A 22149-nucleotide genomic window follows, 5' to 3' on the forward strand; every position below is an offset into this window, starting at 1 on the left:
GCAGGCGGCGGACGCTCTGGCCCCCGCGCGGCTCTATGGTGCGGCGGGGTCCGCTTCCGGGTCAGGGCGGGGTTGAAATCGCCCCGCTCTTCGCCTCCCCCTCCCAGACCCGCCGAGGCCGCCGCAGCAGGAGCAGCAGCCGCAGCCCCTCCGCCCTCCTCCCGCCGCCGCCTCCCGCCCGCCCGTCCCGGCTCTCTCCCCCCCCCGCCTCCTCCCTCCCCCGCCGAGGGGGCCCCTCCTCCCTCCGCCCGCCCCGGAGACCCCGTCGCCCGCCCTCCCTCCTCCCGCTCCCCCTCCCCGTCCCGCCGCCTCCGGAGCGGCCCATCGGCCGGGCGCTCGGCCCCCGCCGCCGCCCCCCCGCGCCGCCAGGTAAGGGCCCCGCCCGCCCGCCGAGCCCCGGCCTCGCGTAGCGCCGCGCGCCGCCCCCCCCTGCGCGCGCCCGGCCGCCGCCGCCACGCCAGCCCCAGGCCTCGCGCGGCCTAGCGCGGCCTAGTCGGAGCGCGCGGGCGGGGGGAGGGGCGCGCGGCGGCTGCTGCGCACCAAGGCGGGGGCCGCAGGAGCAGGCCGCGGGGCGGCGACGCTGCGTCACATGGCGGGGGGGGCGCGGGGGGGGGCGCGGCTGCCTGGTGGGCGGGCAGGGCGCGCGGCCCGGAGGGGGGGGTCGCGGCCCGTGGGGAGGGGGGTCGGTAGCTCCCGGGGGGGGGGTCGCGGCCCGGGGGGGGGGGGGCGGTAGCTCCTGGCGGGGCGGGGGGGGCGGGCAGCGATGGCTCCCGGGCGTGGAGGGTTTTTGTGCCCCCCCCCCCCCCCCCCCGGCCGGGCCGCGGCCCCGAGGATTCCTCGCCAGCGCTGTTTGTTTTCGAACTAGCCGACACCCCGAGCCGGCCGGGCGGGAGGAGGCGCCAGCCCCCGGGAGCTGCGCTGAAACGCGCTGGCCGTCAGCTTCGGGGGAGGCAGGGCTGGGGCTGAGCCTGAGGCAGTCGCGAGGCTCCTGGGGGTGAGGAAATTCCCCCCCCCCCCCCCCGTAATTAAAATTACGATTTGCACTCTGGCTCCTGTACCAGTATCGCTGCTGACTGCAGTAGCAGCGCCTCCCTACATGCTACCCGTGCGAACCTAGAAGTTTGCTTAAAAACAGTAGTTTTGATCAGGTGTTTAATTTTGGATAATCTGCATTTCATCAATAAAAATTTAATCTTTTGGTTTAGAAACCACTGTAGTGGGGGGGGGGGGGGATGTGTAAAAATCACTTGGTGAGATACTATGTTACTTTGTGTGAAAACTTGCTAATCTAGCCGGTAGAAGAGTGGGTTAAATTTCTAATGGTAGCAATGACAAATGGTTCTTGTATAGTCTTCTATAAAGTGGGAATAAGCGCTGTCAGCTGGGACTGTAAAGAAGAACTGAGTTCTGTTCTTTGCCACAGACTTGAAGACCATCTTGTTCTCTGGAGTCCCCTTCCCCTCCACTAGAACATAGTTCTGGCCTACTTTAGAAGGGTCTCATGGAGATTTATATGTGCGTGGTGTCTGGAAAATACAGCCCACAAAACACTTGTATTGGGTCCATAATAGAGCACCAACAGCACCTCCTTTTTCCTAGGAGTCTGCTTTCATGGAGCATTAGCCTGGAAATAAGGCTGCTGTAGAGCCCATTTGCAAAGTTTTGATTTGGAGCTATAGGTCACAACTCCGTCAGTTTGAGTTTAGATTGGCTCTTATGTTGGAAGTTGCTGTAGTTAAACTTCAGTGCCATTGCCTTGCCACCTTGCAGGCTTATCTACACAACTTACATCAGTTAACTAAAATTAGTTTAAATTAAGCCAAGAGTTTAACTGGGGCAAACCCTTCCTGGTGGGCTATATTTTATTAGTCTGTAATCCAGTTTATCAGTGTTTGATTTTTAAAGTTGATTTTAGTTAACCTTGGGGCCTGTTTGCCTACCAAGATATTCTGGAATAGCTATTTATAGGGTTAAGTGTTTTTGCTCCTGTCTAGCTTAATCCATTGCACTCAACAAGAATAAAATGTTCTTATTCTGGAATTGGAATGTCCATGCATGAATTTATTTTAGTGTAGCTGTTGCACTTTAAATTCTTACCCTACCCTCATCAAAATTCTCTTTAAGTATGGAGAAGCCCTTAAACTGGTACAAACTGTGTACAAAGCCTTTTGCCGGAAGGGCGGGGAGAGGAGGAGAATGGACACCGACCTCATCCACTGGAGCTATTAGCAGGCACTGTGGGAGGGAGCTGGAGAATGGAAAGTGACAACTGATCTCTTTACAACCTTTGCTTTTGGCATTCACAGGGTGGGGAGCTTAGTTTAGTTGCTCAATACAGTTGGTTCAGCAGATCTGCTCCTGCAACTGTCTCATGTAAGAATTAACACTTGAAACCATCCAAGGCATAGTCTCTACTGTACAAATAAATGCATGCAAGTTGAGTGCCAAATGATTTACAATTGTAAATATACTCAATCTGTTCTGACAGGTTGTCAATGCCACTCAGTTAAGAGACTATCCACTGTTCTTTTTAGATTGAGCTAACCCTGCCGGAGGAATAATCATGCAGAGTGGTTTCACTATTTGGGGTACATTGTAAGCTATGTAAAAAGTGTGGGTCATTAAATGTTTGTCTGCAGAAAATAATAAAAAACAAGGATGAAATGGGTGTTTTCATAGCATGTAATGAGACCTCCTTTCTTCTGTTATAGTTTCTTTCCCCCAGCGACCAAAGATTTGACCCCTGACAAAGCCTGACCCGTCAGAACACAGTTCAAGATGGACACCGGTGTTATTGAAGGTGGTTTAAATGTCACACTTACCATTCGACTACTTATGCATGGAAAGGTACCTGCCATATCATCTTGTTATGCCTCTGGTGAAACTGGGTTGTAGCAAATACCTTGGAAACACTTTTTGTCCGATCAGATCAGTTGTTCGTAGGAGCCTTTTGAAACCCAAGGGGAGTTGAGTAATTTAAATTTAGCCAGCCCTAATGTTGCTTTGAAGGAGTTCATCATTAGAAGCCATTATCATCTTGATGCTGGGAACTTCTTGGCATGTGGCCTGTTGATGGTAAAAGGATGTCTTGTGACCATTAGAGCAGTTTTTGAAATCTCCATATCAGTAAAGAAACTAGCAGAACTTTGATGTGGATCTGTTTTATAAACTCACAAGGTACCCGATGTAAACACTTTGCGTATTGGGAAGGGGGTGAGCTTCAAGCACTATGAATTGCTGTAAATTTATTTTCTTTTTATACTGAGACTCCTAGACCACAAAATCAGAAGGGGGCCGTTATGTTAATCTGGTCTGTTTGAAACCTGATCCCCACTTAAAAATTGCTGGTGATGGGGTTGTTGTCCTTGTCATCTTCCTCGTGTTGTCCCCTCCCCCCATTTAATCAGCTAACTGGTTAAACATAAGGTTAAACCTGTTTAACTGGGATTTTACATCCCTAGTGATTAGATACACGAGAGCTGGATAGAACGGAGTATCAAATTAAAGACTAAATTGTTAAGCTTAACACTGATCTTGATCAGTAAGGGAAAACTTATGCTGTTAGGTTGTACCCATTCTGTCTCAGAAACCATGTCCTCTAATCTTTGAGAACATTCATTGATGCTTTTCTTCTCATTGCAGGAGGTTGGGAGCATCATTGGGAAGGTAAATTACTAAAGTTACTTCTTGATTCTAGTTCATTCTTTAGCCAGTCAGTTCAGCAACACTAACTGTCCATCTCTCTTATCCCCTATAGAAAGGAGAATCTGTGAAGAAGATGCGCGAGGAGGTAGGTTCTGGGGAGCAGGTGGCCATGAACTGGTCTAAAATCAGTTGAGACGTTTGGGTGACATAAACCAGATCTTGGGGTGGGAGGGCGGGGCCTTGTAGGCAGTGTAATTCCTCAATTGCACTGGTATTGGTAGCAAACAAGCAGCTCATTGTGGGCTGAAAGGCTTCTGGGAAATGTAGTTCTCTTGGCCAATCTCAGCAGTGATCTAGCAATAGGAATTAAGATGGCTGCCCAAAAGAACAGAATGCAAGTGAGGGCTGGATTTCATGGTATTTATGATGTGGTGGCATTTAGGAGGTCCCATTGTGCTGGCTACTCCACACTGGCAATGGGATTTGTTGTAATACTACCCGCTGCCCTGCCAGCCCAGTTGGGAATTGTGGTGTCAGTCCATTAGTGCAGCACCTCTGCGTTTGCTTTCTTCCTCTAGAGCGGGGCCCGCATTAACATCTCGGAAGGGAACTGCCCAGAGCGGATCATCACTCTCGCTGGACCGACCAATGCCATCTTCAAAGCATTTGCTATGATCATTGACAAACTGGAAGAGGTGCATGTCTTTTCACTGCTCTTCAGTTCAAAAGTGGGCCCTGGGAATGATCAGGAAGCTGCCTTCTTGCTTTTATGCTGGCCGGAGTGAGACTAAGAATAAAACCAGACACAGTCTCAGGGTGTCTGGAACACTTGGGCTGAATCGGATGCAGCGTAGCTGAGGTGAAGTCTGGTGTGGGGAAATGATGTATCCCTGCTGTGGTGATGCATGGCAAGAGGGAGGCATGGTTCGTCTGAGGGTTGCCTGGTCAGCTCCTGGCACAGGCTGCCCTGACTTGCGGCTTTGGTGCACTTGGCCCCCTTCTAAGGTGCAGGATTGCAAAGGTGTAAAAACATGCCCCATCTCCAAAATCCCCAGCGTGAGCTGATGGGGTTCCAGATGCCTGCTGTGCTGACAAGGGACAGTTACATGCAGCCCCCTACCGGGGTAGCAGCATCAGGGGAGAAACAATGAACTCACATGTGCCCTGTGGCCCTCTTGTGCCAGCATGCCTAATGCTCAGTGACCAGAGCAGTACTGAATTGGGCCAGTGGGCTGAGGCACGGGTTCTAGACAATGCCTTTAATTTCCCCATCCACATGGGGAATCCATTTTATGCAGAGGCATGTGTGGATGGGCACCACCAGTAGACACACATGTTAGCTGTGGGTGCTCTGCTTATCAGCTGGATGGCACCTAAATCTCTTGGCTGGCTGCCCGAGGGCTCCGCTTACAGGGGACGCTGGTGGTGGACTTGAGCGATGCATCTTCGGTCCTGTGTGCGAGTTGCCATGCTGGCCTGAGCCTCTGGCCCATGGCTCTTGTGCAGCCAGTCAGGGCTGTGCCCAGGCACTCTGCCACAAGCTGGCGAGCGAACACTCTCCGTGGGTGTCCAGCTTTGTCCTGGGGATGCTGAGCAGTTGGTATTAGTCACACTGAAGGCCGTGGAGTCTGGTGGGCTGCCTGGTCAATCAGCTGTTTCAGAAAGGGTAACCCTCCCCCCTTGGAGTAGATCTAGTGACCTGCTGTCCCTCAAGGCCTCTTCTGGCACCAGGTGACAGCTGTGCCCTGGAGCAAAAGGCTTTGATGGCTCATGTGACATTAGCCTAGCCAGGGACCAAATTGCCCTTCAGCAGGATGGGAGGCAGCCAGCTTTGAGGCTGACTTTAAAAAAAAAAAAAAAAGCCAATGTCAGTGCTTAACTATTTCTCTAGGCTTTGTCGAGTGCTGCCCTTGCTAGGGCTCTGTGCTTGGGCTGTGACTTTCACTTTTGAGAGCCAGTGCCCAAGCCATGAGCCTGCTGCCAGTAGCCACGTGTCAGTAACCCAAGAACGCTGGCCCTGTGCCTGGGGTAGAGCTCGCTTTACAAAGCCTGAGCTGCTGCCCTTGAGCAGTGGAAATGTCCCACTGTCCCCAGGGTGGGACTATGCCGCTCTGCCGGGCATTGCAGTTGGTCCCACCGTGACAATACGAGGAGCCCCTTGGGTGCAGCTTTGGGGGTCAGAGGGAGCCGACCGCAGTGGCGCTCTAGCCTTGCCATCCTGCAAAGATTCTGGTACCAAACCAAGAACTGAGCTTCCTGACTCGAAGTGAGCTCTGGGTACAGCTTCGGCCTCCTTCCTGCTTTCTTGGATGGCTCCCCTTGGCCTGCTATCCGCCAAAACCACTTTCATATGGAAGAGCTGTTCTGGGACTGGTGAGCTCACCCCAGAGCCGCCTTGTGTAGCTGCATCTGCATGGGGCGCTGCAGCAGCCACGCTAGTGTAATCCCCAGTAACTCTTGAGCTGTAAAGCTCTTGATTGTAACTAGCTGGGAGCCCACACGTGCATGAGGAGTCCTCCTCGAGTTCCTCCAAGCAGCTGATCTCCAGCTAATAGCAAGAGTGCTTTAGGGCTGACTTGGAAACTACCTGGTATAAAGGCACAAGTGTATTCTTGGCTTGTGCTGTTGTCTGGGGCCCTTGTGTAGCCGAGGAGAATGACGTTCCCATTGGGGGGGTGGGGGGGGTGTGTGAGAGTGACAGGGCAATATTCAGCCGCTACGTAAGGCTATACCTCGAGACTAAGCAGTGTCTCTAAGGCTGGATGGCACCACCCTTACCTAGTCTGACGTACCCCACCCACTCTGGCAGTAGGCTCATGACCACTTGTTGAGTTACTGAAGCCCTCAATGCTTGACTTAAAGACTTCAGGTTAGTCTTGTCGCCTACAATTGGCAAGTGACTCATGCTGCAGAGGAAAAGGCCCAGATTCTCTGCCAATCTGACCTGGGGAGAAATTCCCCCGGACAGCAGTCAGTTATGCCTGAGCATGTGGGCAAGATCACTAGCGGGACATGGGGTAAAAGCCACCTGAGGGCCTTGCTAACTGCCTGCAGTGCCATCTGTGAACGCTGTCTCCTTGCACCAGCCTTTCCACGAGCACAGCACGTGTTACGGGTTCAGCCCTAGAGCTTTTCTGATTTGAAGTGTCCTGTTTACACTTCATTATTCTTGTGCCAGCCTTTATCCCTCCCCTTTCCTGGCGTCTTTTCCTCTATTTATAGAGCAATCCCTGTCGCCCTCCCTTGCTAAGTCAGTCAAGTTCCTTAGACTTCAAGTCAATTCTGGTCAGAACTTGGATGAGCGATTCCAAGAAGACCTGGATGCTCTCTGGAGTGCTTGGCTATTGCCAGTGCCTGGTACCTAGAGATCCCCTGGTGCTTCTCGCAAGGGAGGGGGCTCTAGGCTGAACTCCAGGCAGGGTTAATTGCCTTGTCTCCTCCGCTGCCCCTGCGCGTTCAATGGGCTCATGGCAGTGAAATGGCTCCTGTGCTGCCTGCAGGCACGTGAGGGAAGGGCGCTGTCCTGGGCTGTGACTGGGTGGGCAGGCAGACTCCTAGGAAGCTGCAGACCCAAGGGGATCTGAGTAACTCCTTGTCATTTCAGGACATCAGCAGCTCCATGACCAACAGCACAGCTGCCAGCAGGCCCCCTGTCACCCTGAGGCTTGTGGTGCCTGCCAGCCAGTGTGGCTCCCTCATTGGAAAAGGAGGCTGCAAGATCAAGGAGATCAGAGAGGTCCGCATCTCTTTTGTGGCTGGGGGCTGCTTTGACGAGGCATTTCAGCCCCACTAGTAGCTGCAATTCCGCCGCAGGAGCTTTCTGTAGGCCCCCTCCCCGTGCCAGGTCGAGTGCTGCATAGTAAAGACCTGGCATCATCCTGCCTTGAAAAGCACCTTGTATTTTTAGTGCTAGTGAAACTGAGACCAATACAGTGGCTGGCGCCAGGCATACTGGAGTCAGGTGCTGTTGGCGGAGCCGCCCCCCGTTCCCGCGCCCCTCGTGGGAACCCACCTTTCTAAAGCTTGGAGGGGGAGGATTGGCCTAGCTGGTGTAGGGACATGCAGGACTCCAGTGTTCCAGTTGAGAGAGCTGCCACATGCTTGGTGGATGACTCTAGTGATTCCCTTAACCTCTCTGTGCTCCCCCTTTCCCGTGTCCAAAAGGGAGGTGAGGGGATGTTACCCGTGGGAAGCCATGTGCCCCCCCCACTGCTGCGAGCTGCCCAGCTGTGAACACCAGAGGGCTAACCCAATTCAGTTCACTGCTCCTCGAGGCCGAGTTGAGTTTGTTTCTGTCTTGGCCTTGGGGTTCTGGTGGCTGCGTAACTCCAGCAGGGACTGTCCCATTGAGGCTGTGGAGAGGGGGTGGGACTGAGAGTGGGGCTGGGGAGGCCGTGGGATACCAGAGATGCGAGTGGTGTGCCTGACTCTGTTTCATCTCCCACTTGAAGAGCACAGGGGCACAGGTCCAGGTGGCAGGAGACATGCTGCCCAACTCGACTGAGAGAGCGATCACCATTGCTGGGATACCACAGTCCATCATCGAGTGCGTTAAGCAGATCTGTGTGGTCATGCTGGAGGTGAGCCCCAGGGAGGGGCCGCTGGCTTGCGGTGGGGTGAGGAGGCATGCATGCCGGCAGAGGGGTGTCTCCTGAAATGCCTATTTCACGTCCGTTCCAAGAAGCTTCTCGAAGGGCGAGCTAGAAGCTATTAGCCTTGTCTGTCCATGTGGCCACCCGGCTAATTGAACAGAAACAGACTTGTAATCTCCCTGGCTGCAGAGAATCCGGGGCCTTGTGGCTTCGAAAGCCACACGGGCACCCTTGGCTAAGGCTTTACCGTGGGGTGTGCAAGCTGACGATGAGTTTGTGGAGAAGCTGGTCATGTGGGGTCTCTAGCTTTGCCAGTCAGACAGCATCTCTGAGCCTCCTAGCAGGAGTCATGGCTTCTTCGCGCACTCAAGAGCTTCCTGTTCACCAGGCCAGTGCCTAATACCACAGCTGGCTCCCACATGGAGAGGTGCCATAGGTCCCCAGGGCTGGAAGGGGGGGGGTGGGGGGGGGGGTTGACTTGCCCGTGGTAACTCTAGCAGCGCTAACCCAGAATGAGCCATTGACAGGAATTTTGGGCCATGCCAGGTCCCAGAAGGCTGAGCTCTAGGAAATGCCTGAACTGAAGGGGAGCAGCTGCCCAGATCTGGTGTGCAGGGTAGGGGCACATGGGACAGTCCTTAGTGGATGCCAGAGTCTAACGTCTTTCCTCTTGACTCTCCTGTGATCCAGTCTCCCCGAAGGGTGTCACCATCCCATACCGGCCCAAGCCATCCAGCTCTCCGGTCATCTTTGCAGGCGGCCAGGTAAGGCCCTTCCTCGGATTGCTGGGCGTAGGGTGTGGGAGAGGAGGTACCTGCCAAGCTGCTACACTGCCAGCACACATTCGCCCACTCTGCATGCTTGTCAGCCACACTGTCTCCCTGGCCAGCCTAGAACTACCTCTGCTGCTTTGGGTGGATTCTTCTGAGCACTCCACAGCCTGTTCCCGCCCAGCGGGCGCTGGACACTGGGCGCACAAGGGGCTGCTGTAGAGCGGGTGGTGAGGCAGGGACGCCCGTCTTGGCACCGGGTGCCTGGGGAGCCAGCCCAACGCCTGTGGCATTCAGCCAAGCTCCCAGAAACTGAGCTTCTCAGAGCAGCATCTGCCTCTTCTACTGGGGCACGGCTCGGGATCTGGTGCTCGCTGGGTGGCAGCAGAATGACCCCTGACCCCGAAGCAGCAGGGGTTAACGTTGGGAACAGGTGACCATTGGGGAACAAGGGAGATGCTGGGCTCTGTACTAGAACCAGGGAGGAGGTGTGATCTCCGCCAGACTATGTGGGTGTCGCCTTCTAAAACAAGCAAGTCTTGGCCACTGCTGGTACAAAGCTGACTCAGGGGCACATGAACAACTTCAGCACCATGCCTCCAGGGCCACGCAGATGGGTGCCGGCCCAGGCTGGGGCGCCGTACAAGGCATGTCAGGGTGGTTCGGAGTTGACTAGCTGTGAAGCAAGGCGCTTTTGTGACGGTTACCGGTAGGACAGGACGGTAAAGCCTCTTCTCTCATGCTGATTTCAAACCCGTGCTTGGCAGCGTCTGTGAGGAGTTGAGTCGCTTTGATGCTTCAGACTTGTCCTGCGAGTCGTTTGGCTTCCAGTTCAGACAGTTGTGTGTGGGGATGGGGGGCTGTGGCAGGGAAGCCCTGGAGTCCCCATAGCCTGCGAATACGCTTCTGCACAGCCGGTGCCTCCATGCGGGACAGGCCAGAGCCCGTAGTGGTTCCAGGTGGAAAACCACCCTTCCCTAATGTCCAGGACTCCGTGCGTTGAGCAGAGGCGTATGTGGTGCCTGGCATGCAGCTTCTAGCAAGGTACCAAAGGGGTAGGAGCGCGTCCCTAGAACCAGAGCTACATGAGAATATGCCATGTGTTGGGATAGCCTGCTGTTCCCCCCAGCAGTCTGGATTGGGAGCAGTTCTGTTGCCTTCTTGTTCCTTGCCCCGTCCCCATTCCTCTCCCTCTCCGTTCAGTTCCCTGCTCTCCAAAGGCCTTGGCAGCTGGTCAGGCAGCATCTGCCAGTGGAATGGCCCATGGGAGGTGATTGGAAGACCTGGTGGCCCAAGTCTTTGGCTCTTGCAAACAAAGGACTTTCCTGGCGGTTAACTCTGCAGCATGCGAGCGGGCTGCCTCGCCCACCAGAGCAGTGAGGAGCAGGCTCGTCTGGGCTGCGTTCTTCCCCAGGCGCCCCACCGCCAGACTCACTCGGTCTGGCTCCCCCGCGGCGGTGTGCTTCTCGGCGGCAGTGCCGCTGACCTTGCAGCTTGGAGCGAACTGTCTGTCCAGCCCAGGGTCAGCCCTCTAAAGCAGAGTAATTTCGGTGTGACTTTCGTAGAAGCGGAAGGTTTTGGATTGACAGCCCTGGAGACTGAAGTCCTCTAATTTATCCACAGGACAGGTACAGCAGCGGCAGTGCAAGCTACCCCCACACCGCCCCATCCATGTGCCTCAACTCTGACCTGGAGGGACCACCTCAAGAGGTGAGAGGGGAGTTCAGTCTCCATGGCCCATTCAATCCTTGGCCTCTCTGAGACTGCCCATGGGTGCAAAATCTGCACTGGCCTCCTCCGTACTGTGGACTCCTGTCCACTGGGACTGGCTTCAGGCCCCAGCATCTCCACACAAGCCGACTTGGTCAGGCCAGGCTGGGCTGCAGCCTTTGCAGTGAGGCCCTCCCGTTAGCCAGCCAGTTGTCCCTGCCCGGTGACCAACCCCTCCAGGGGTAGCGGAGTAGGAAGCTGAGCTCTGGTTTGCACCCTTCATGGAACCAGCCGGTCAGCCTCCTGCCTCCTTCTCCTGACAGCCTTTAGCATCAGCTAGCATGGTTAGCCTGCGCCTGGCATTGCCTTCCGCTCTAGTGTGTGCAGGGCCGTCCTTAGCCGTGTGGAGTAGTGAGAATTCTAGCGGTCTCAATACCTTCAGACTCCTGGGTGCTGCCGGGGCACTAGAGCTCTTTCCTTTCCTCCGGGGTGGCCGGGGGCGTGTGTGCAGGGCAACGCCGGGGTGACTCTCCAATCACACGATACACCTTCACTAGAAACCAACTCTCATTCTTGTCTGACTCTTCTTGGAGGGGGGCGACGCACCGATCACCCCCTAGTCCACATACTGCCAATTCAATTAACACCCCCTTTAGAAACTGCCTGTTATGTCCCTTTGCCCTCTTCACCTCCACCCACAATTTTCTCCACTTTGGCTCTCTGGCTTCCTGGCTGGTTGAAATCTGTCTGTCACTGGGTGGCTGTCCGATGGTTTTAATAGGACTGTTTTCCTCCTTTTTGTAGGCCTATACCATTCAAGGACAGTATGCCATTCCACAGCCAGATGTAAGTTTTGTTTACACTTCTTGTCTTGAAATCATCCCTTCTCCCTTCCAAAATTTCTCTGTGCTTTCTCAGTGCTAACAGCCAGCGCCGTCTGAAATCAAATCTGATCTTTAAGCCCCAAAAACCCTCAAATTATTTGCACGTCTCAGTAAGTTTCAAACCAATCTAAGATCTGTCCCCCTTTCCTCCACACGCAGACACCCTGAGCTTGGCGCTGTGCACGAGCTACAGCTCTCCCGCAGACACCCTGAGCTTGGCGCTGTGCACGAGCTACAGCTCTCCCCTTTTGCAATTGGGCACAGAGCAAAGTCCACAAAGAGAAAGCAAAACAAAACACAGCAGCATGGTATACTGTCATTGTGGTTCTCCGGGCAGGGCGTGGGACCTGTGTAGCGAGCTGGAGGGGTGAGCGGTAACCTGTCTCCATGATGCTGAATGCATCAAGTCCTCAATCCTTTCTGTTGAGGTGGTGGCTGGCCAGGCAGGAGACTGGCCAGCACTGGGCTTCCGTTTCTAGCAGAGTGAGGAAGCTGTGACTCTAGCCGTCCTGGTGTCCTGACTTGCAGTGTGAGCATCTCCCTTTGGCCTGGTCCCTCCCTTGTCACGTAGGCGCAGAGCTAGGCGGATGTGCTCCGACTTCTAAAGGCAGGGCTGCTGAGGCTGGTCTCTGCTCATGGCATACGTAGGGCAGGGAAGAGCTGGCTAGGAATGGAAATACTAGGGATTACTGATTTGGGGCAGGGAGGGTATGGAGGTTAAACACTGACTCTCTCTCCTGGTCTCCCTTCATAACATACCTCTGTCTTTCCAATGCTTCACAGACCCCTGCATGGTGTGTGCCGCACCACTGCAGCCCTGTCTGTTTACCTCGCCTGTTTGTGCTTGTCTCTGGAGCATTCCTGTCGCAAGGACTGCACGTGCTCGCAATTAACCAGGGCACTTGGGGCTGGGCGTTGGCTTTGCACCTCTGCAATGCTTTCCCTCTCTCCACACCCATCCGTGCAGGGCAAGCATTGCTTACCCAGCTGTCTCCTCTGCCCCCAGGGGGTGGGCCGGGGGTGTGAAATGTGGAGTCTGACCTACCTAATCCCGGCCTTCTTCTTCTCTCTAGCTGACCAAGCTGCACCAGTTGGCAATGCAACAGTCTCACTTTCCAATGTCTCATGGCAACACTGGATTCAGTGGTATGGAAATTAACTTTCTTCTGTACGGTAGTGGGGGCCCGAGTACAGCCCACGAGCCACCGCTTGGCCTCTCACGCAGCCTCATGGCTTAATCTTCGCTAGTGTCTGGGTAGCCACCCAAGGTACCAGTTCTGCCAGACCCTGCAACGGAGTGGGGCAGCTTGCCTGCTAGATCGGCCTAAAACAGGCAGGGCCTTCATGTTGCTTCCTTCACCCCATCCTCCCCAGTTCTGCCAGTGCACTTCACTTCTCAGCTGCCGCTACACCCTCTCCCCGCCGGCTCTTCAGTCCTGAGCAGTCGACTGCTGATTGTACCGAACTTGTCGTTTGTCATGTGGCTAAGATGTCCATTAAGGCTTTAGGCTGAGACCACCAAACTCATTGTCACTTGTATCTTAACAGGCATTGAATCCAGCTCTCCAGAGGTGAAAGGCTATTGGGGTAATGATGCAAAACCAAAATCTGTAGTATTCTATTGTGTACTAATACTGGTCAGTCGCGTTCCCCTTGGGGGAGAAACCTTGCCAGCAACATGCACAGGGGGCGACAGGAGTTTGAGAAGGGCTGTAGGTGCTGACTGGCTTGAGAGCACTCCGGTCTTCCCTTCCCCACCAAAGAGGCCAGCTGGAATCTCTTCCCGGCATGATCAGTGTCTGGCTAACCCACCCCTCTAGGAACCAGCAGAAGCCTGTCGGTTCCTAACCGCTCTCCTGGTGAGGGGAATCTTTCTGTAGCTGCTAGGCTGGATCAGGTGACTAGTCTCTTGCCCCTGCCTCTGGTGGCAGACAGATGCTTCCAACACCTCCTGGTGGTGTCTCACCTTCACGCTGTGGTGGCCATGAGGTGAGCAGGGTTTGCCTTCCTGGCCATGATCCCTTGTGTGGAGAACTCAAGCCCTTCCTTCGACACGGGATGGAAAAGTCAGGCCCTGCTGGGGAGGGAGCAGCTCGAAGAGTTAGTGATGGCCACAGCTGGCAGCCAACTGGTTTGGACTCTTCCTTTAGCCTTACTGGAAACGGGGGGGGGGGGAGTCTGTTGAGCCACACTGGGGGCAAGATCTGGCATGGGTGTGCCCTGCCCCGTTTGTCCCCAGGCCCTACTCCCCAGCGATCTGGAGTGTGGCCCTGCTGTGCTGTTCGGGGGAGAGCTGGCCAGGGAGGGAGGTCTGGCCCCAGCCGGCACGGGAGCCACGTGACAGTGGAGCCGATGTGGTGCTTGTGCTGCTGTGACTGTACTGGCCGGAAGGAAGATCTGTGGTGGCACGTCTCGGGCGGGGGCGGGGTAACTTCTTACAGCTTGTTCTTCCCTTCCTGTTAAACTGCCTTCAGGGGAGCAATGACTCAGCGCAAATGCTGGCTGGACTGGTCAGGGTCTGATCTGCACCCAGACGCCCCTGCCCTGTAGTAACCTGGGCCCGGTCTCTTCCTGTCTTTCAGCAGGTTTGGATGCATCTGCTCAAACCACTTCTCACGAACTCACCATTCCAAATGATGTAAGTGCCCTGCAGGCAGCCTCCTGGAAGAGCCCCAGCTGGCCTAGTGCTCGTGCTGGGATGGGAAAGCAAATCCAATCCCTTCCCTTCCCTGGAGTGCCCTGCAGAATCGCCCACTGAGGGGGGCGTGTGCCTGGCTGTGCAGGTCTTAGCGCTTGCCCTGGCCGGCTGTCCAAACCCACAAACAAAACGAGCAGGCCCTGACGTCCCAGGCCTCGCTGATGCAGGCGGCATCGTGTCTAGAGACACGGCTGATACCGCTTCTGCCCCCGCGTCTCGGGGTCGCCTGGTGTCCCTTGCCTGCACCTTGGAGGGGTCTAGCACCCCTTCTGTACGGCAACCCGGAATGGGGGAGCTGGGCAGGGTGGTGCATGCTGGAGACAGCGGCCAGTGGAGCGTGTTACCCTGCAAGAGCAAGGGTGTAACTTCTGGAGCTGCTGGACTTCCTTCTCCAAAGCAGGGGTGCTATTAAACAGCCTTTGGCTGCAAGACTCCCAACACTTGTGGTAACTTCACTGCTAACAGGCTGGGAGCTTGACAAGCCACAGGTAACTGTCGTCATTCTCATAGCAGGTAGCGAAAGCAGGAGCCTGGCAGGTGGGGTTCCTGATATGGGGATGAGGGACTTCGCTTCGCTGTCTGTGGCAGTCGGGGGGGGGGGGGGGGGTTCTCAGCCCTGGTACTGAAGAAATAGGGACGCTAAACCTCATCCTCAGCTGATCTAACTGGAAACACTTTCTCTCGTAGCTGATTGGCTGCATCATCGGGCGTCAAGGCGCCAACAATCAATGAGATCCGCCAGATGTCTGGGGCGCAGATCAAAATTGCCAATCCAGTGGAAGGATCTACTGACAGGCAGGTTACCATAACTGGATCTGCAGCCAGCATTAGCCTGGGCCCAGTATCTAATTAATGTCAGGTGAGTCTTGCTGGCAGGCGAGTGCATGCAAAGGGGGGGCGGTGGAGCAGCATGACTAAGGTATTGTAGGGCGAGGTCAGTATCTCCTTTGCCCAGCTGGCTGACTGCAGCTCTCTGGAGCAGCCCTGCTGCAATACAAGGAGGGGTGTAAGTGAATCAGGCACTCTGCTGGCTTGTCTGGTGCACGGTTTCCTCCGCCCCGTAGCTGCTGGAAAATCCAGCTCTTCTGCTTCCTGCGACGAAACCTCCTAGACGGTGGAGGGGTTAGGGCAGCTTTAGCCAAGCTGGATTAAAGAATTGTCAGCTCTGCGGGTTTTGTGCCACTGAGGCGGTTGGAGGGGATTACTCCTTCCCTCCAAGCCAGCCTGCCCTAGGGTTAGGGGTGCGCCAGGTAGCTGGACATGCAGGAAGATGCTGCCTCTTCTCCTGTGGCAGGGATAGAAAGTGATTAGCCTGGTCCTCCGTTGTATTGTGCCGGTGTGCTGGGCTCCATCCCGCCCTGGCAATCTGCTCTCAGCACACGCTGGCTAGCGGCCGTGCTTGGCTAGCCGCTTGAAAGGGCAAGGACAAGGAGGCGCCATCCCTACGGCTCTGCTGCAGCTTCCAATCACTGCCCAGGCCCAACCGCCCTGGCTCCTGGGCGCTAGCCCCGTGTCCCTGAGCTGCCATCTGTGGCCCCAGTAGCGTCAGGCTGCGGCTGTTGGCTGGCAGCACCCACTGCAGCATGCGGCCACTGCAGGCTTCAGCAGGCTGAGCTGGCACTGGGCCCACTGCAGCTCTCCAGCCCAGCAATGATCTCATGAGACTGAAGTAAAAAGCAGCCTCCACTTAATGGAGACCTCAGGCTTCCCTAATGAAAAACTGGGGCAGAGCAGCTGGGCATGCTGTGGCCTAGATTTCCCCTCCCCCATGCAGCCTGCTGCAGCCGTATTACGCTGCGGGCTGAGCCGGGCTCCAGCCTAGGCTTCCTAGCGATGCAGGGCCGGCTCCCAGCCCAGCACGACAGAGCTCTGGCCTCGGCTCGTCGGGGTACACAACACGGGGCCCGGCTGGTAGCAGACTAGGGTCCCTCCTGTAGAAGCTAGGCTTTCAGACCCTGCTTTGAGCGGGGCCCTGCCCTGCCATGCCTTCCCTTTGGGGGGGAGGGGTGTTGGCGGCTGCTGCTTTACATCAGTTGGCTCCTGTGGCTGTTTGCTTGCGAGCAAAGCCCCAGGGCTTAAGTTTCCCAGTGTCCCCTGCATACTAGTGACATCCCAGACTTCAGCAGGGACTGGTGTGCGCAGGTCCAGGCTGGCGACACCCGCTAGCAGTCAGTTGGGAAACCCTTTCAGATGCCTCAGGGAACACGGGTGTGAACTGACATTGCTTGGGAGCTGGCCCAGGGCTGGATTGGCCTGGTGTCCAGATGGGTAGCCACTCTGGCAATGCAGGTCAGCCAGTTAGCAAACGGGGCTCTGAATGTAGGTGAGACTGGGGTGTCAGGAACGGAGTCTTTGTGCGCGGGTGGCCTGGCCTGGCCTGGCCTGTGCCTTGTGTGCAGGCATCCGCTGGCTCTCTGGCAAAGCGCTTTCTTTGCGTTTGAGTGGAAATAGGTGGGTTTTGTCTGTCTCGTGGGAGTAAGTCTTGGCGGCGAGCCTGCTGTGTTACAGAGCTTCAGGAACCTTGCTGTGTGTGAACAGTCAGATTCATACCCCTGAATCCAGTGCAGCAAAACTGGCTTTGCTGCAACTCCTGTAACTTCCTCCCCTCACTCTTTCTGTAGGTCATGTTGGAATTGATCGGTGGCAGCTGAACGTTCGCTTTTAAAGGGGCTATGCTTAATGTTGATGCAGGCCAGTTACAGCTGGGATTGAGTGCCACTGGGCTAATGGGAAAGGAAACCTGACTTGATTGCTAGCTTTTCTGGTGCTCACGTCAACTAAAAATGCCTTGAGGGCTATTCTGTTGGGGTTCCAATTTGCTTAAAATGATGGTGCCTTTGAATGGTGTACTGCATTTCAAACCACGTGTAAACCTGTGATTGTAGGCTTACTAGCAGGTTTTCCAAGTACTTCTGAGGAAGCCTTAGTAGACAAGGACTCCACATCTTAACTTCTAGAAGCTACATCTGTCCACGTGTTAGCGATTGAAAGGCTAGCATTAGGCCAAAAGCACCGAACTGCTTGCATAGGATGGGCCATAGGCTTTTTCTCACCGATACTGCATCAAACCAATTACTGGCTTGAACTAGAGCGAGCTTTGTTATCGTGGGAAGCGATTTCAGTGTGCAGGGTTGGCTCTGCATCTTTCCGTTTAAACCAGTTGACCTTTCTGCTGCACTTGTTCGTGCGTGGTCTCTCTCTCTCTCGGGCTTTCGAGTACAGCATAAGACAGCAAACTGGGCTCCTCAGTTACTTGTTTCCAGGCTAGACTCATGCTATTTAAGCTGTTTGTCTCCTGTGCTTTTTTGTGGTGTTCCCATCCACCCACCCTTTTTTGTTCCTTTTTCCTCTGTTACAGTTTAGAAAGCGCTAAACCCTCCTCCCAGACAGCCTCCGTCACGATCCCCGATCACCTCAGCATCAACCTCTCTCAACCCTCCACCCCTTCTTCTTCTTCCTCCTCCACCACCACCCCCCTCGCTTGCGACAGGCAGGGGTCTCCGACGCACCCTCCAGCCTCCCCAACCCTCTTCCGACCGCCCCTTGTGTCTCCAGTCTGCTTGGCATGAAACCCGTCCCTCTCCTGGCTCTAAATGTTGTGTCTGCTGCTAAGGGTACCTCCACCACCTCGGCTATGCCATGTGTTACTAACAAACTGAAAGCGGAGAAACAGAGATTCTCTCCTTATTGAGTGTCTGCTTGTGACCGTAAAGGGACAGCAGATTGGTGTCAGCCTGGGGAAGCCTGTAGAGGAGACTTGGAAGAATTTTTTTAACTTCAGGAAAAAGTGAGCTTGTGATTCCTTAGAATGGCATTTTCGTGTTTGCTGGCGACCCTCAGTCGGTCGAGAGACAATTGAACAAGTATTCTAACAAGTCCTGGAGTCTAGTGATCTGTTTAATTCTTTTCTGTAGTCGTAGCTGTTGCTTTTAGTAGCTTGTTTGCATTGCTACATGAAGAAAATGTGCTAGGAGGGTCTGTCGAATGAATAAAAGATTCGTAATTACCTGCATTTGGGTTACGTTGCTCGAGGCTGATCAGCCAAACCTGTCTCCTCTGATGACTGGACTCGTAATAAAGCTGCCCCAGAGCGTCTGCTCTGAGAGCTGATTGGTGCTGGAATGGAGAGGGGGACCAGGAGCTGTGCACACGGCAACTGACAGCAAGCCCTGGGAAACGCCAGAGCCCCGACCTTGGGCCAGACTCTTAACCACGTTCCTAGTTGAGCAGTGAGGTCAAATGTAAACCCCCAGGTGTTAATCTAGCATGGTCATGGAGAAGATTCCTAGCTGCGTTTAGACGCGATTGGAATCCCACTTCCTCCTCCTCCTCCCTGGTTGCTAAAGTGCCTGGCTCCTCAGTCCGTAGCTTGTTCTGAGGGCAGCTCGCCCCCAGCCTACTGTCAGTTGCCGCTTGTCACTGAACCAGTTCTACTAGAGCAGGGTCTGTGGAGTGGGGGTCGGCCATCTGTGGGCCAGAGGCTGGGAAGTGCGGTGCTAGGGGGGCACTGGGCGGCCCAGACTCCCCTGCCTAGGCAGGACAGACACCAAACAAAGCTGCACTGTGTGCTGAAATGAATGGCCCAGCAGCACCCTGTGAACGGCGGCTTGGGTAGCGCCAGTGCAGAGCGGTGAGAACGACCGCGGCGCTAGGGCCTACAGCTGGCTTAGCGGGTATCCCTCGCTGCTGGCTGCCTGTCTGCTCAACTGCCCGGCGCTGCTCCTGCATGCGCTAGGGGCCTCGGGCCCCTGCAGGCTGTACCTGTCTTGAAGGGTTCTGGGACCTAGTGAATTGTGCCCGGTGCACTGGCCAATCAGCCTGCAAACCGCTGTTGCCTAAACTCCTTTCCCTGGGACTCGGACGTGGCCCGTTGGCGTTGCTCCCGCTGAGCAGGTCAGTGGCCTGTCCTGGGCGTTGATGCATCCCAGGAGGGGAGGGTCCAAAGCAGGTGCTGGCTTGTGGTTCCTGGGTCCCCTGGGGACCCCGTGTAAATCCATGGTCAGGGTCAGCCCCCAAGGAAGCAGTGACTAGCCATTTGCTGCCCCTCCCCCTCCCCTCCTCTTGCAGTAGCTCGCTGACGGACAGACTCCCTCCCCCTCCGCTCGACCCACTTAGGCGTGGCAGGCTACAGGCTAACCCTGGCCTCGGCCCCGTGTCCTGGCCAGCGCTGCTTGGGACTGGCTAGGTTGTCTGTCTGAAGATGGGACTGTTGGTGTGGGAGGGGAGGGGAATCTAGTGTGCAGCTGCCGACCAGCTGGGTGGGACTGGCCTGACCCCATTGGCAGGGAGCAGTTACTGGGCTCCTGGATCTGAGCTGCTTGCTGGGCCCTTCCTCCTTCCGAGCATGAACCCTGGCCGTTGTGTGGCGAGCCCCCCCCCCCCCCCCCCCCCCCCCCCCCCCCCCGTGGCGTGGTGACCCGTTCCGTGAACAGCTTCCAGCCTGGTCTCTGCTTCTCTGGGGCGCTGGGAAGGCCGGGGGGGGCACCTGGCTGCTCCCACTGGCCGGTCTCTGTTAGGCCACAGGAGGCAGGAGAGCGGTGTTGTGCTGCGACCTTGGGCCAGGGTGCTTAACCTTGCCTTGCCTTCCCCCTGAAGCTGCTGACGCTGCCTTGGAGCTGCAGGGAGGCTCCTGCGGGGGCGGGAGGGCTGCTGAAGAGCAGCTCAGGTCTGAACTCGAAGAGCCCTTGGGGTCCAGCTGCGGCTCAGCCAGACGTTCTGCGCTCTGAGATCTGGCCCCCTTCTGGGCAGGGCACGTGCCTAGGGGCAGTCTTGGCCTCTGCCAGAGCCTGCATGCCTGGCTTTCCCAGGCAGGTCCTTGTGTCTCAGCCTGTCCCGAGGCCAGGCCCGGAAGTGCACTTGGAACAGCCTCCCTGAGCCTGTGCGCTGAGTGGGCAGCTCCCTAGCTAGACCCTCTCCCCCGCGTGCAGCCCTGGCGCCCCGGCTGCTGCCCTTGGAAGGGACGCTCCTCCTCTGAGGCCGGGGCTGCGCTGAAGGGGCAGGTCGACTCGATGGGTAACTCCAGCTGCATGCTTCCCAGCTGGAGTCGCTGGGCCTGGATCGAGTGTCCCATCGGCCCCGTCCGCTTCCCTTGCTCCGCGCAGGGTCCTGCCCATGCGGGAGGTGCCCTCTGGTCAGTTTCCTGAACCGTAACTAGACCTGCTCAGTCACACTCCAGCAGAGATGCTGCTGTGATCTGGCCTGGGTCCCAGGGCAGGGGCTGTCCAGCCCTCTGGAGGAAGCAGGGGCCTCTTGGGCAGCCGCCTGCGTCCTTTCAGGGGAGCGACCTGGGCAGCTCACTTGGGAGGCTGGCACCTGTGGGAGGCGCCGGACGTGCTGCAACAGGGCCGGGCCTAGCCAGCTGCAGTGCTCCCTGCCCATCCATGCCCTGCGGTGGGAGGAGCCAGCCGGCTCCACGGCCGCCTAGGTGCTGGTGGCAGTCGCTGGTGGGGATGGTGGCTGTGGCAGATGGTCTCGGGTGGGAGGGGGGAAGGAACTTGCTGGCTGTGACACATGGCGAGTGTCTGCCCCATCTCCCCAGGGGCCAGGCAGACACTCCCCAGCTGCTGGTGCCGTGACGCACCAAGGCTGGAGTATTGGGCACGCTCGATGGCCGGAGGTCACTGGACATGCTGCCACCAGGCGCCCCTGCTAGCCAGTCTGAGGGCTGGGGGAGCGAGCGCTAGGCCCAGAGACTGACCTTCCAGATCACACGCCTGGCTGCTGGGAGTTCCTTGACTTGCCCCAAGGCCCCTGTGCTGTTAGTCCTGGCTAGACTCAAGGACCTGCTGTAGGGAGCCCGGCATCCTGGCCTAGTGGGACCGGCTCGCCAGCGGCCCAGGGCTGCAGCAGGTTGGCAGTACCCCTGTGGGGGAAGGGCTTTAATCCAGCTGTTGGTCCTGATTCCATCCCCCCCAAATGCGGCCCAGGCTTGTGGATGTCAAACCCACTCCTGGCCAAATCGGGGGCCCTCGGGCTGTTCCCCAGTGGCGTGGGGCAGCACGTGGCCTTGCGAAGCTGCCAGCCGAGCACCGTGGGGGCTGTGGCTGCTGCCTGGGCACCCCCTCCCCCCCACAGCCTTGTGGCATGTTTCAGGAAGACCAGGCTGTCCCCTTTCACCAGCAGGGCCTGTGCTTGGCCTGAAAGGGGCCTGGGCCCAGCCCCATGGCATCCAGTGCCAGTGTCTGCCCTTGTTGGGGCAAGCACTGGAGTCTGGCCCATCTCCCAATCCTCTGCAGCAGGCTCGTCGACTCTGCCTCTGCCCACTGTCGGGCAGCCCCAGGCAGTGCTGGGGAACAAGCTGCAGTTCACACGGCGCCTTGTGTGGCCAGTGGCAAGAGGGTCACGTGGGAGCCAGCCCCACTGCTCCAGGTCGCCTCCGCAGAGCCCCACTTCCACGTGGGCTCCCTGTGCCTGAGCCTGTGTCAACCTCTCCCCTCTGCTCTGTTCTAGGCTTTCTTCGGAGACTGGTGGAATGGGAAGCAGCTAGGACGATGCAAGCGCCTCCTTACCCCTTCGGCTGTTCATCCCCATGCTCCATCTGTGTAGTTTCTAAGCAGTCAGATTCCAGGTTTTAACTAGTTTGTAAATTTCCGTTTCTACACGCTTTACCCCATCCACTCATGATTTTTTTTTAATTACAGCATTTTAATTCCTTTCTCTGTTCAGCTGTTAAAATGCTGAGATTCATATTAGTTTTATAAGCTTTCCCCCTTTTTTTGGCTCATGAAGTTTTCTGTTTGTCATGAAATGTAAGAGTGGAATATTAATACATTTCAGTTTAGTTCTGTAATGTCAGGAAATTTTTCAAAAAAATAAAAAGATGGACTGGAGCTTTTCCTTGTGACTAGAAA

General features: G+C 56.2%; 1 protein-coding gene across 1 annotated transcript; it reads left to right on the forward strand.

The window, feature by feature from the left end:
* Nucleotides 1-103: 103 nt before the first annotated feature.
* PCBP2 (poly(rC) binding protein 2) lies at nucleotides 104-22149 on the forward strand. The gene is given in 17 exon segments (XM_075901614.1): nucleotides 104-369; nucleotides 2712-2847; nucleotides 3643-3666; nucleotides 3758-3790; nucleotides 4224-4340; nucleotides 7250-7381; nucleotides 8097-8229; nucleotides 8928-9001; nucleotides 10631-10717; nucleotides 11522-11563; nucleotides 12675-12747; nucleotides 13150-13188; nucleotides 14187-14239; nucleotides 14987-15022; nucleotides 15024-15134; nucleotides 15136-15158; nucleotides 21749-22149. Coding segments are annotated over 16 exon segments (1083 nt in total). The 5' UTR covers nucleotides 104-369; nucleotides 2712-2778; the 3' UTR covers nucleotides 21786-22149.

The sequence above is a fragment of the Pelodiscus sinensis genome, chromosome 19 (genome assembly GCF_049634645.1).
Source record: "Pelodiscus sinensis isolate JC-2024 chromosome 19, ASM4963464v1, whole genome shotgun sequence".
Lineage (NCBI taxonomy): Eukaryota > Metazoa > Chordata > Testudines > Trionychidae > Pelodiscus > Pelodiscus sinensis.